The sequence below is a fragment of the Halichoerus grypus genome, chromosome 5 (assembly GCF_964656455.1).
Source record: "Halichoerus grypus chromosome 5, mHalGry1.hap1.1, whole genome shotgun sequence".
NCBI classification, from domain to species: Eukaryota; Metazoa; Chordata; class Mammalia; order Carnivora; family Phocidae; genus Halichoerus; species Halichoerus grypus.
Genome location: NC_135716.1, coordinates 16,733,589 through 16,746,758, shown reverse-complemented (window position 1 = coordinate 16,746,758; position 13,170 = coordinate 16,733,589). Strand labels below are relative to the sequence as shown.

At 48.4% G+C, this 13,170-nt stretch overlaps 1 protein-coding gene across 1 annotated transcript; it reads right to left on the bottom strand.

The window, feature by feature from the left end:
- Positions 1-4,860: 4,860 nt before the first annotated feature.
- Positions 4,861-12,948, bottom strand: KLHL38 (kelch like family member 38). The gene is made up of 4 exons (XM_036108377.2): positions 12,732-12,948; positions 10,728-12,319; positions 6,861-6,966; positions 4,861-5,958 (listed from the first exon to the last, which is right to left on the bottom strand). The coding sequence occupies exons 2-4, from the start codon at positions 12,114-12,116 to the stop codon at positions 5,669-5,671; spliced, it is 1,785 nt and encodes a 594-aa protein (XP_035964270.2). The 5' UTR covers positions 12,117-12,319; positions 12,732-12,948; the 3' UTR covers positions 4,861-5,668.
- Between the last annotated feature and the right edge of the window lie 222 nt (positions 12,949-13,170).

Here is a 13,170-nt window from a genome sequence, read left to right as displayed (position 1 = left end):
AAAACAATAAATAATTATGATAAAAGGTATGAAGGGAAGAAACAAGGAGCGAGAGAGAACAACATAGTGGGTGGGGTGGGGGTTCCATTAGGGTGGTCAGGAAGGGTGCTGAGGAGGTGCCAGAAGGTTCTTGTGTTTACTGAGCTAGGTAATTCAGTGCTTAATAAATGAGCAAATCCATTAGCAGTCTCAGTTTTGCTCTTCAGATAAGTAAGTCAAATAAATCTATACTCCAAGTGGGGATGAATTCCCTTTTTTTCTCAAATACTTGACAAAAGATAAACGTCTCAGAGACTCTGCTAATGAATTCTGCTATTTTTCTCCTTGGTCTTATCTTGAGTGTAGATGTCTCCACATTGCTTCCCTTCCAACCCCTTTTGGAAGGTTCTGATTTTTACAGTTGTCCTGAGGTGGCCCTCTTGTCTCTGAATGTGTGCAGGGCCGATGGGACTGTTGGGGACACTGCAAAGACAGCCTCTGAGTGGGAATAGGACAGACCTTCCGTCTGCATCTTCCCAACTTAGAAACACCTTGGACTCCTGAATCCCTGTCTGTGTCCTCCAAGCACCATTTTTCTGGACCGCTGGCTTGTTATGGGAGCGTTACCGGGGAATTCTGGATTACAGGCCCTGGAATGCTAATTAAATCAAATCAGTGAAATCAGGAGGAAGAGAGACTCACGGGTATCTTTAGGGAAAACAAAGACCAAATTCCCCACATGAAGAGAATAATGTGGCATTTGAACAGGAGCCTAGAATTCCTATAAGACTGCGTGGAAGCTGACATTTCAGAAGCCAGACTCCCTTCCCCCCCCAGAATCCTCAGCATTGGATTCACTCTCATGACGTCACCCCAAAGGCTTATGTTGGCAAGATCAAGAATAGGACATAACCAGTGACATTGTGTTAACAGATTAGTTCTCTTGCATAATTTCTTATGCCTGACCCTAATTCCTTCTTGATGGGCATTTGGCAGATATTGCTCACCCTGGCCTCTCGGGAAGCTGCTCGGAAGTTGCGTCTTGTATACATAGGCCTTGGGGTCCATTCGGTGTTTGCTGGCCCCTGAGAAATGGTTGAGTTGAGTTTAGTGCACATTTACTGAGTATCTTTGCAGTGCCAGGCCCTGCGGGGCTGGAGTGGGGACACAGAGATGAAAGACACAGTCCCCGCCCAGGAGATGCCCTGATGAAATGGGGAGAGGAGGAGGAGTCCGTGCCATGTGGCTCCGAATAATGCCTCCCCACAAATGCATGGCCACCTGGATCCCAGACTGTGACCTTATTTGGAAATAGGGTCTTTCAAGATGTAATTAAGGTGAGGATCAAGATGAGATCCTGCTAGTTTAGGGTGGGCTCTAAGTCCAATAAGAGACAGAAGAGGACACACTTGGAAGAAGGCCATGTGATCCTGGAGGCAGATTCTGGAGTGATGGAGCTCGAAGGTAGAGAATGACAGTTTGTCCGATAACGAAGCCCTTCTTTGCACCCAGAGCAGCCCATATGCTCCAGTGATGTTTAGGGCCCATTCACTTGTGCATCTGCTCACTCATCCTGCAAACGCGTCAGCACTGTTTGTATGCCAAGTACTGACTGAACTTGGCCTAGAGGTTCATAGGGACCAAGACTCTGTGGGCTCCCATGAAGAGCTCCCCTTCTAGTTCCGGTAACAAGTCTCTACAGTGCTACAAAGTGGAAGGAGTTGGAACAAAGGGAGGGAGGGGGGAGGGTGTAGAAAGGTTGGAGAAGGCTCCACGGAAGAGGGGAAGGCCGAGTAAGAGTTCAGTAGGCAGGGCAGGGAAAGGCATCATGGCTGAGGGAATAGCGTGTTGGAGTGAGGCAGGGTTGCGTCAGACATCCTGAGAAGGACAAAGTGTCTGAGTAAGACCCGTCACAGTCCTTGTCCTCTGGGACCCTGCAGATTTTTGTTATAGGCGGCGAAGGTAAATTCAGCCACTTTCTTCTTGCGGACGCTGTTTTCTCTTCTGGCTCCTCTCCTGCTCACTGGTTTATGTTGGGACAGGGTGTTTGACATTTTTGTTAGTGTTTTCTTGCTTAGCTCTTACTCCACTTCATTTTTGCCCCTTCCCTTGTTGCCTGTTGAGATGATCAGTCAGGCTATCTGACATTTTTTACTTAAAATGTTTCAGTTTAACCGCTGCCGGCTAAATATACTTTGACCTCAGCTCTGGACTGGTTCTCTACTCAAACAGTGAGATGAAGAGATGAAGGAAGCCTCGTGCCAAAACCTTCTCTCTCTTTCTTTTTGGACTGAGATTATCCTCAGCAGATTGGAAAGCACCCATTATGGCCCGAGGGGCGTTTTGCAACCCAGTTCAGATACGGGGTTTGGCCGGGGGGATGCCCAGGTGTGTGAATGCACCTGCCGTGGTGTCTTACCTGACGCACGAAGCTGGCCCGCCATGTGTGTCCGAATGTGTCCGGCCCTGGTGCCATCTTTATAAACTCCAGGGGACAATTTACTTAGTTCTTCTGTGCCCCAGCGAGACTTGGACAAGTTCCGAGTAGCCACAGACTCGGGCGGCTTATTACATTTTGGATTTAGACGAAGGGGAAGGAAAGTGGAGACATTAGCAAGTCTCTGACAGAAGGAATTTTGGAGGCCGCAGAAGGAGTTTATGGATGGCAAGACTCCCACTTCCAATTCCAGGCAAATGGGACCCTCTGGGATAAGCTCTCACCCTCCAGGCTTGACCTCGGTGGGCCATGCTACTTCTTCCCCAGGGTGGGAAAGGGGAAGGGGAGAAGGACACAGGGATCCCTGAGCAGAGGATCTGAGGCGCTTACAGCAGGGGCTATCCGCAGTGACGTGGGAGTTTGAGATGGAGAGGGGAGCAGAAAAGGCAAGGCCAGAGACAGGCGGGTGCTGGTGGCAAAGGCCCTGGGGGCTGGAGAAGGGATTGGGACCTCTATGCAAAGGTCTCTGGGAAGCTGTAAAGTCATTTTAAGCAGGAGAGGAATATGAGCAGGGCTGTGTTTTAAAAAGATTAGCCTGGCTGTTGTTCAAGGAAGGATCAGAGGTGGGCAGGAGTAGAAGCAGCAAGGACCACTTAGGAGGCTGGCCAGCGATGACAACGCAGTGAAGACGGGGGGACCGAGGTGTCTGCGGTCCCCGACATGGGCGCAGTGAGGAGAGGCATCTCTGAGCGGAGACCCGAGGGAGGGAGGGGGGGAAGCCCGCGGGTGCGGCATCCGGGCCAAGCGCGTTCCAGTGCAGGGCACAGTGCGTGTGACACAGATGTGCGAGCCCAGAGGCCAGTGGGGCCGACGCTGAGTGGGGGGACTCGTTGGGCGGTGAGAGCAGAAGGGGAACAGCGTGGGGGGGGGAGCAATCTTGCAGGTCTCTGGAAGGCATCGGAGAAAGCTGGGAAGGCTTTGGAGAGGGTTTTTTTTTTTTTTTTTTTAATTAAAAAAATGTTTTATTACCTTTTTTTACCTTAATTCCAGTATAAGCTCTGGAGAGTTTTCAACAGGGGAGTGACCTCTTCTGACTTATATGTTTGTGAAAGACGCCCCAAGCCGCTGGGTGGAGAGAGATCTGGGGGCGATCGGTGGTGGAAGCCGAGATGGGTGCAGATGATGCACGATGGCAGCTTGGACCAGAGTAAGAGCCGCGGCTGGTGGAGCGGCTGGGGGGGGGGAGGTGGCTGGGGGGGCCCGCCCTAACCGAACCGAGTGGGTGGTGAGGGAGAAGAGCCTAGAGCGGCGTCCAAGGCTTCGGGCCCGAGAAGGTGGGATACGGGTGTTTCCCTCTGCCAGGCTGGGGAAGCCTACTACGGGAGGAGAGGGTTTGGTGAGGAAAAAGCGATCGGGAACATGTCGCCTTTAGGTATTTGACATCCAAGTGGAAACATGGAGCGAGCAGTGGAGTCTGGAAGTGGAGAACAGTGGGGAGTCGGCAGCGCGGCAGGAAGGAAAAGCCATGCACGAGGGGGCTCGCTCTCCACACCCCCCCCCCCCGGGGCGTGAGGGTAGATGCGCAAAAGGCGTAAGGGCTGAGCCCTGGTTGGGGGGGTGGGCACCACCAGTTACTAGTTGGGAAAGAAAGAGACAAGAATGAAGTGCAGGGAGTAGGAAGAGAGGGTGAGCGGTATCCCAGAGGCAGAGTGAGGAAGGCATTTCAAGATGGAGGGAGGGTCATCTGTGTGGTAGGCTGCTGACTGGTCAAGTCAGATGAGAAATCAAAATGCACTGCGTTTTAGGCCCTGGAGAGGTGTCACTGGTTACCTATTGCAGGGAGAGGTGGGCTCGAGAGCCTGAACAGAGAGGTTCAAAGAGAATAGGTTGTAGTAAGAGGCCAGCCAACCGCTAAGGTGACAGCATCCAGGATGAGGAGCAGGGGCTGACAATCTGGGCAGGGTGTCTAGACCACAGCCACATGGTCTGGGGAGCAGGGCAGAGCTTTGGACCCCAGCAGGAGAAACTGAAGTGCAAAGAATATAAATTGGGAGGAAAGGAAAAGTCCAGAACATGAACCTGGAGAGCTGGGTGGCGAGGAAGGCTCCAGCTTGAGGGCACTCTGGTGCCAGGCTCAGGGTTGTGAGACCCATTCCAGATGCTTCCATTGCTGGAGAGAAGACTGCCAGGTGATTATAATGTGCCACCATCTTCAGTTTATTCCTGAGCGTGGGACTGAGCCAGCTTGGGAGGCGCTTTGAGACCAAGAGGGCTGTGGGGTTATTCAGCCCTGGCATGGAGAGGGCAATAATTGCTGGGATCTCTGAAGGAATTTGTTGGCTTTCCTCAGAAGAATGATTCTCATAACATTTACCAAAATGAAAATCCTGATTAATTCTGCAGGTTTATAGCTCCCCAGAGGCTGGAAAAAAACATCATTTGGCACAAGAAACAAACTTTATTCTGGCTGCATAGATAATTTTGCAAACACTAGATACTGCATTGCACACATTATCCTGGAATTCCGATTTACTACATCCATAGAAGGCAATGAAAACGGTCATGGCCAATTTCTCACACTGACACCTGGACCCTGTGCTTCCAGGGACGCCTTTTGTTCTGGATTTCCATGATGCCCTGGGCAGATGTGGTTTTGGTCAGCCCAGCAGTTCTTTCTTTGGGAAACTGCTTCTATCTCATGATGTGCAGTTTGGATGAGCTGTCAATGATAATAGTCAACCTGACCTCTTCCTGTAGGGACGTGCTCCGGGATTACACAGTTGTAGTAGCTCAAGCCCCAGAAATAGTGATTGGCTCAAGAGGAAGGCATGGAATTAAGAAACGGCCAATTAGGATTATTTTCAGGGTTAATATATAGATAATGGTGAAGTTCTGTCTTGAAGATGCAACTTCAGAAAACGTTGAGTCTGAGTTTATCAGTTGCCGTTGTCTTCATACTTTGTGGATAAAGAAGCTTGTTTGTAGCATGAAGTCTAACAGAGATGAGGTAGAGAAGGAGGGTAAGTGGGGGGAGGAGGGGAGAGACAGAGGGAGACAGGGTGGAAGTGTGGAGAGCCAGAGAGATACGGGGCGCTCTGTCAACAATATGCCTGGTTCCAGGCCTCCAGGCTCTGGAACTTTTGGTCCTGTGGGCACTCCCTGCATCCTTTTGGGGTTACGCTCCTTTGAGTTGGGTTTCTATCTCTTACAACAGAAAGCGTCTTGACTAAGACCCATGGTTTCTCGACAACTTCATGGGAAGGTGGGGGTGTGGGGTATGCACTGGAGAGTGAGAAAGGCGTGGTCAAAGAGTTTGTGAGGCAGCTGTCCCTGGGATGTCCAGGTGTCTGTCTCGGGGTCGTAGCAGTCAAAGGAGGCCAAGTCCTCGATGCTGCAGTCCGTGGTCAGCCGCCGCCCGCCCGTCACATAGAGCTTGTTCCCCATCACCGTGGCCCCGTGGTGCATCCTCCGGTCTTTCATGTCCGCACACTTGACAAATTTGTTGGACTGAGGGTCATAAGCAAGAATCCTCCTTGTGTAACCTGAAAACCAATGGCATACCAGCAAGCTCAGCATTGCTCGTTTGGGACTGGAAGTCTGCAGTCTGGAAACATGTCTGATCTTTGCCATTGCCCAGTACAAAGGCTGGACTCTGAACTAAGGTGTAGAATGTTTTGGTAACCTGCCCAAGGTCCAGTGTGTGGCAGAGCTGGGGTTTAGACTCAGATCTGTCTGATTCTGGCCCCTGAATCCTTAACCTCAAGTTCAGGCAGCATTAGATTGGGAGCAGCCTCTGGATTCTAGCAGCTTTCTCTGTCTCATTGGCTTTTTCATCTCTCTCACATGCCCCTCTCCCCCCAAGAGCCTTAACAGTCCAGCAAAGGAGCCTTGGAAATTCAGGAACCGTTCCCACAACAGCCCTATCTGGTCCCCACCACTTCCCACTTTCAGGATCCCCGTTTTACAGATGTGCAAACAGAGGCACAGAAAAAGATTCATAACTCGCCAAAGAGTATACAGCCAGTGACAGAGTCAGGATTTGAACCCAGGTTTGACCCTAAAATCAGTCCTCTTAACCAAGACACTATACTGCAATCGCAAAGAAATGATCCATTAGTGGCTAATATTATTAACAGTAGCAAACATTTTTTGAGTCTTTGCCAGGTATCTGGGATAGTGCTAAGTGCTTTAGATATGCGAGCACATTTTATTATCACAACAATTCCGTGAAATAGGTATTATTTCATTCCTTGTTTACAGATGAAGACAGGGAGAAACTTCTGGATGAGAAAAGAACTTTGTCAAGTCATCCACACTCCCCTAGTTGGATGGATGTGCTCTTAAAAACACTGTTTTGTAGAACAACATCTGTCTATTAGTGACCCTTTTTCCATGGGAGATGCCAAGTTTGTGTCCAGCCTAGCGATCCTCTGTTCAAACTCACCTCCTACGATAACAATCCGCTCCCCAAGCACCACTGCAGGGGCGCACACATTCTTGATCATTCTCGTCTCCATTTTGAACCATGTGTTTCTGGAAATGTGATAAACCTGAGGGAGAAATACGATCATGGTGCTGCATTTTAAAGTGATAAATAATTTTTAAAAGATAGAAGTAGTATTTAAGAGATTGAAATAGGATTCTTTTTCTTTTCACTTTTTATAATGTAGGCAGCTGTATTATTATCAATAAAATGTAATTAAATAACAGAAAGTATATATTACTAGAAATTGGTCTTTATGTGACCCCCATGAGATCCTTGGCTCTGTCTCTATAGAATGGACCAAGAGTTACGCATTGAGGTATGTGTTTGCTTACCTTGCTCGGAACATTTTTTTCTTTTAATGGGAAATGGAGCAACTTGGGTATTCATAAAACCAATGATTTTTCAATCATTTCTATTTCTGGCTCATGTTTAAATTTCTAAATGTTCCAGTGTATCAGAGAGGGCTTTAGAGCCAAGAATACATTTGGGGTTAAATGAGGAAGGCTTTTGAACAGTTCATGCCTGAAAATCATTAGAATCATAGAGGAAGTATGAGAAAAGAGAACGAGCAAAGAGTTGGGGCAGGGCTCCTTGGCCATGGTCTGAAATAGAGTCACAAAGCATGATTCCCAGAACATGTCCCCTTCAGTTTAAATAAAGTTCAAATATCAAATATAAATTAGTTCATTACTAGCAAAATTTAGCATGAGAGATTTAGGATGGACTTCATATAAGAAAAGAAGGGGCAAAACATTTATTTACCAAAGAAAATGGCAATTCTTTCTATATAAAATTTAATTGCTACTATATGAAAGACTCTATTTTTTATAATTTTACCAAATTTGATCTTCACAACCATCCTATGAAGTAGGTACCATTACTTGCCCCCATCTTTCACATTAGATCACTGAGGCTCAGAGAGGTTAAGTGACATGCCCAAAGTCACACAGCTAGATGGAATGGAAGAGCTGGTCTGGTTGAGCCCAGAGTCCAAGTTCTTAACCACTGCACTCATGACTCTGCCTGGGGCCGTATAGGGGTGGCCTTTTTTGATGGAGCGGTTTGAGACTGGAGACCTCTTGAGGTCTCTCCATTCTTGAAGTTGGTGAAGCCTAGACGAGGCCATGTGCTAGAGATGGGGGCAGCCTCACTGTTTCATCTGAAAATACGTAGATGACACTAGAAAGTGGGATCCTTGGAGTAAAAGTAAACACTGAGTGAGTAATTGCCTCCTGGCTTTCTGTTCTTTGTCAGCAAGCTTGGAGTATGGTTTTAAAGATAGATTAAACATCTGCACACAATCCTCATAATACCCCCAGAGAGGTTGGGGCAAGGATAACAAAGATGGTGCTTGACCAGTGGAGGAAGTGATGCTTTGTTATGGTGAAGGATTTGCTCAATGCCATCCAGAAACAGAGGGAGAAAAAAGGCCAGGGAGAAAGGTACACATACACACATAAATTGCACAGTGACACCACTGTTCAATAGTTCCTAAAAGAATGCATGCGTGCAGAAGAACCATCCTGTAAAGAAAACTGAATCTGTGCCAGAAAATCCAACCTACTCCATCAAGCAACCCCCAAGCTTTGATCTCATGCTATAGTTGAATGAGTAAAATTACTGTTTCAAAGCTAAGGCTAAGTAGACAAGAAAAGCTTACATGAATGCTTTTCCCCTTTTCCCCTTCTCACCACTGCAGCGTAAAAGGATTATTCACATGTTAGTGGGTTTTTTTCTGCCTTTGCAAGCATCTTGTTTGATGGTACTATGCATTTCTTGATATGCCAGCTTAAAAGCTTTTCTGAGCTTTGTATTTATTCTTAGGAAATCAATAACAATTTTGCAATGTGAAGTCGTTAGCATATTTGTTGACTTCATTTTGAAAAGTATTTTTTTTTTAAGAGGGAGGGGTTCTAGCTTTACATAGGAGCCCTTTGTTACAACTGCATTGTGTGGTTAGAGCTTGGTGGGGAGCAGAACATGTCTCTTTTGGCTCAAATAAATGAGCGGGATTTGGAATAGAATCCAAATCTGCCTAGATGGTCAGAGAAGAGCTGAAAATATGGGCTGGGGAAGTGAAGGCAAGAACAAACAAGGATTAAACTGAAGCTTGTTACTTTTCTCCATCTCCACTGGCACCAACTTAGCCCAAGCCACCTGGCTGGACCTCTAGAACAGTCCCCCAACTCTCCTCCCTTTGTTCACTTAGGCCCCACCAATCCCTTCTCCATAAGGCATCCAGAGGAACTCCTAAAAATGCAAATTTGATGACTTCAGCTACCCTGTTACTCTCAGGCTATAACCCCAATTCCTTGACAAGGTCTAGAAAGCCTGCCAGGTCAGCCTCATCTCCACAAACACCCACCCCCTGAGAATGTTCCAGAATTTCTGTAGTAGGGGCTCAGGGGCAGCAGTCTGGGTGGAGGGGTCACTCAGGGCAGCTTGAGAAGGGGGCTGATGGAGACCACGTGGAGACTAACCCCTCCCCCCAGCTCGGCTTAGGCATACCACCTTTATGCCTCCCCGCTTTGTGTCGCAGCTACATGGTCAGGCTGTCAGTCCCTCCAGGTGATGGGCTATGCCCCTGTCTGCTCCAGAGCCTTTGGTCCAGCTGTTCCCTTACCCAGGAACACCACCTCAACAGAGGACTCTGCCTCTGCTCAGAGAGGCTTCTTGCCCCTGTCTCCATCCAAGTCATGTCCTTCTATCTTCCCAGTGATGCTCCCTCTTCATTTACCCACCTTCTCTCTTCTCTTGCCTCCCTGTTCACGTCAGTGGAAACCAACCTCGAAAGTTCACACCATCCCTGATTCCCTCTAGACTGGTTTAGGGTACGCTCCGTGCTCTTAAAGCCCCCCTCCAGTCAGCACCTGAATTGCAATTGTCCTGAAGCTCCTGGAGGGTAAGTGCATGTTCCTGCTCATGCCTGTGTCCCCAGGGCTCTTATTGGGGCTGGGGCTCAAGATAGCTCTCATCAATGAACAAAGCAACTACCAGGGATCTCCTGCATCATCTTTAAAGACAGGCTCATTATTCAAGTTTTTCATATCATTACGTGAGCTGCAGAGATTGGAACTTGCATAAAATGCTTAATATTTTGAAATTTTGGTCTCTATTAATAACACTTCTCAGAGAGCTTGCTAGTGATATTAGCATCTACCTATCATTGAAGGTCAAGGTTCCCCAACCTGGCTACTCCATAGAATCTCCTGGAGACGTCTGTAACAAGTATATGTCAGGACCCCACACAAAGAGATTTTGATTCAGCTGATCTGAGGTTGGGTTCCCAGGAACTTGGTAACAGACTGTGGACCAAAGCTTGGGAATCTTCTTCTAAGGTCTTGCTGAATTGGGTTAGAGGCGTCTGCAGAATTCCTATAGAACTTCACTATCTGACATTCAATGTGTTCTAGCTTGAACTTTTATTTTTTATTTTTTTTGAAGCTTTAGACATACTAATTTTATTCCTCAAATAAAGATAAACTCTTTGTGGACAGGGGTTGTATCTGACATTCCTTTGTATGTGTTAATCTTACACAACAAAAATTCATAAATGGATAAAGTCTTGCTGAATTTAAACTTCCTTCTTTCCTTCCTCCCTTCCATCTTTCCTCCCTCCTTTATGTTTCCTCTGCAAATGATAATGTGTGTTATATGTATGTGTGCATGCACTCATGCATGCATGTATCCATGTATGTGCACACGCACGCATGTATATGTATGTATGTGTGCACACGTACGTGTATGTGTGTGCACGCATGCACATATGTGCATGCATGGGTGTACATTCATGCACTTCCATGATGGGAGGGACCAGCCATTTACCTGGATAAGGCGTACAGGATTCTGCATGATGTCCTCTCCCCCAAAGAGGTAGAGTCTTTGGTCTTTCACAGCAACCGCAGGGTGGAGAACCCCCACTGGCATGCTGGCCATACTCTCCCAGATGTTGAAGATGCTGTTGTATCTCTCCATGGAGCCCATGACCTCCTGCCCTTCTCCAATGCCCCCAATGGAGAAGATGAAGTTCTTATGGGCAGTGCTTCTGTGGGAGTAGCGGGCCACCAGCATGGGCTGCCCCAGTCTCCACTGGTTAAGCTTCAGGGAGTAGATGTAGACGTTGTGGCTGGGCACGTTCTTCCCTGCCCCGACAGCCATGCCTCCCAGCACATAGATGCTACGGTGCAAGGTGATGGCTGAGGCCTTGTACAGCCGGGTCGGGAGTTTGGCAAGGTCCTGCCACTGGTTGGTCTGTCTGTTGTACAGCAGAACATCCCTGGTGGTCTGCTGGTTGTCCTTCCTCCCACCCAAGAGGATGAGGAAATCTTGGTAAGAGGTTCTTGGGGGGACGTGCCATGGAGGATGGAGGTCTGGGGCACTGGTGGTGCTGTACGTGGCAAACATCTGCCTCTTGGCCATCTCCAGGATGGTCTGGCACGAGGGTGAGGACTGCAGGAGGGCATCATTGGCGATGAAGTGGTGGAAGAAGGCCGGGTGGATGTACTGAAGCCTGACCTGCTTGAACAGCTCCTGCAAGTGTCGTTTCCGGGCCTGGAGGTCATGCTTGATCCAAACCATGAGGGCCTCGAACACCTTCTCCTCCTCCCCACAGAGCCCATCATCCCCCAGGTAGTCTCTCAATTCCAAGGCACAGAGCTCCTTCAGGTCGGCCGAGGCGGCCACCTCTGTGAAGCACGTCAGGGCCACCTCCCTGGCTTTCTTCTTGAGGGTCTCACAACTTAAGATTTCAGAGAGTCGCATCATGCCCAGGCAGTTGTTGGGGGTCAGCTGGCTCTGGAGGTAGGAGGAGCAGGCCTCCAGCAGCTTGGGGTACTGCAGCATGGAGGCTGCCTCCATCAAAGGCAGGGCATTCTCAGCCGTGATGTGCACCTCCCCAGTGTACACATACGAGATGATCGGCTCCAGAGTCGCAGAGTCGATGCCTTTCAGCTGGACTTTGGCCTCGCTTCTCTCCCGGAAGTTGCTGCAGAACATGGCCCGGAAGTAGGGGCTGCTGGAGGCCAGCACACTTCGGTGGCAGGGGACCTCGCAGGTCCCAGTACAAATGCTCACATCAGTCAGCATCCTGTTTTGCCTCAAGCCATCGAGCTGCCTCAATAAGTCAGAGGAGAAGTCGTGGTCTTTGAAGAGCAGCCCGTCTGGCAACTCCTTGTCCATCCTACAAGGAGGGGGAGAGGTCCCAAGGGGAAGCATGTGCTGAAGGGTTTAGCTGTCGTGTCTCCAAGACTCAGAGCACCTATGTCCATTCACTAAGATGCTTGTGGATATTGCCAAGAATGTTGCTTAGTGAAGATTGGAAAGAGAGGCCACCTATACCCCAGACCTCACAGCCAACACCTCTCTTTTTGGTTATGATTACTCCCAAAGGTAACAGGCAAAGAGCATCTTCAGATAATCTGAGAAGGAAAAAAAAAAAAAAAGAACCACCAACATTGTTGGAAGTTACCTGATGGTCAGGGGCTGAAGCAAGGTGACAGTCCATGCATTTGACCAGCCCAAATCCGTGAGCCTTGCTCCAGCTTCTCAGCATATGTTATTTAGTAAGCTTGTGTAAGCATCTTTCTGGGTGTTAGTTATTCCCCCAGGATTCATTCTGGGGGCGTGGCCCTCTGGTAACGAGACAGTACTGAAGGATGAAAATGGGCCTTTGCAATTTATTTTTTAAAACACGATTTTACAGAGTCTTTGGGGTTTTGTTTTGGAGATGTGACAAAGAGAAAGCAGAGACCAAACAATACTCTGGGCAGGGTTTCCTGGATGACACCTGGCAGTCTACCTGTAGAAGAATTAAGCATTAGAGATCTTTACCTTGGTTTGCTGCGGTGACATCCACCGATCCTGGTCCAGCTGGTTCCTCCGGAGAGCCTCCACCTCGGGTTCCAAGTAAAACAATAAACCTAGGCCTTTCCTTCAGTTGGCAAATGATTTGTCTTGGGAGAGTTCTGGATTTGTTTATGCGAACGGTGCTTTCGCAGTTTTCTAGAACTTCGGGAAAGAAGCACTGGGCAAGGAGACAGTGTATACATTCCAGGGCTAAGAATAGTTGCATATGTACTTTCCACTGTTATGACATGTGACTCTCCAGTTGCCTTTTGCAGCAACCCGAGGGCCTGCGGGGCCAGCGCATGCCCACATGCCTTGTTTCCTTGGCAAGTGTTTACATCGGCATAAATAGATCTGGAGGAACAGCTTCTCTTCGAGAAGACTTTGCTGCCCACTTGGACACATCTCAGGTCCCTTGTCCTAA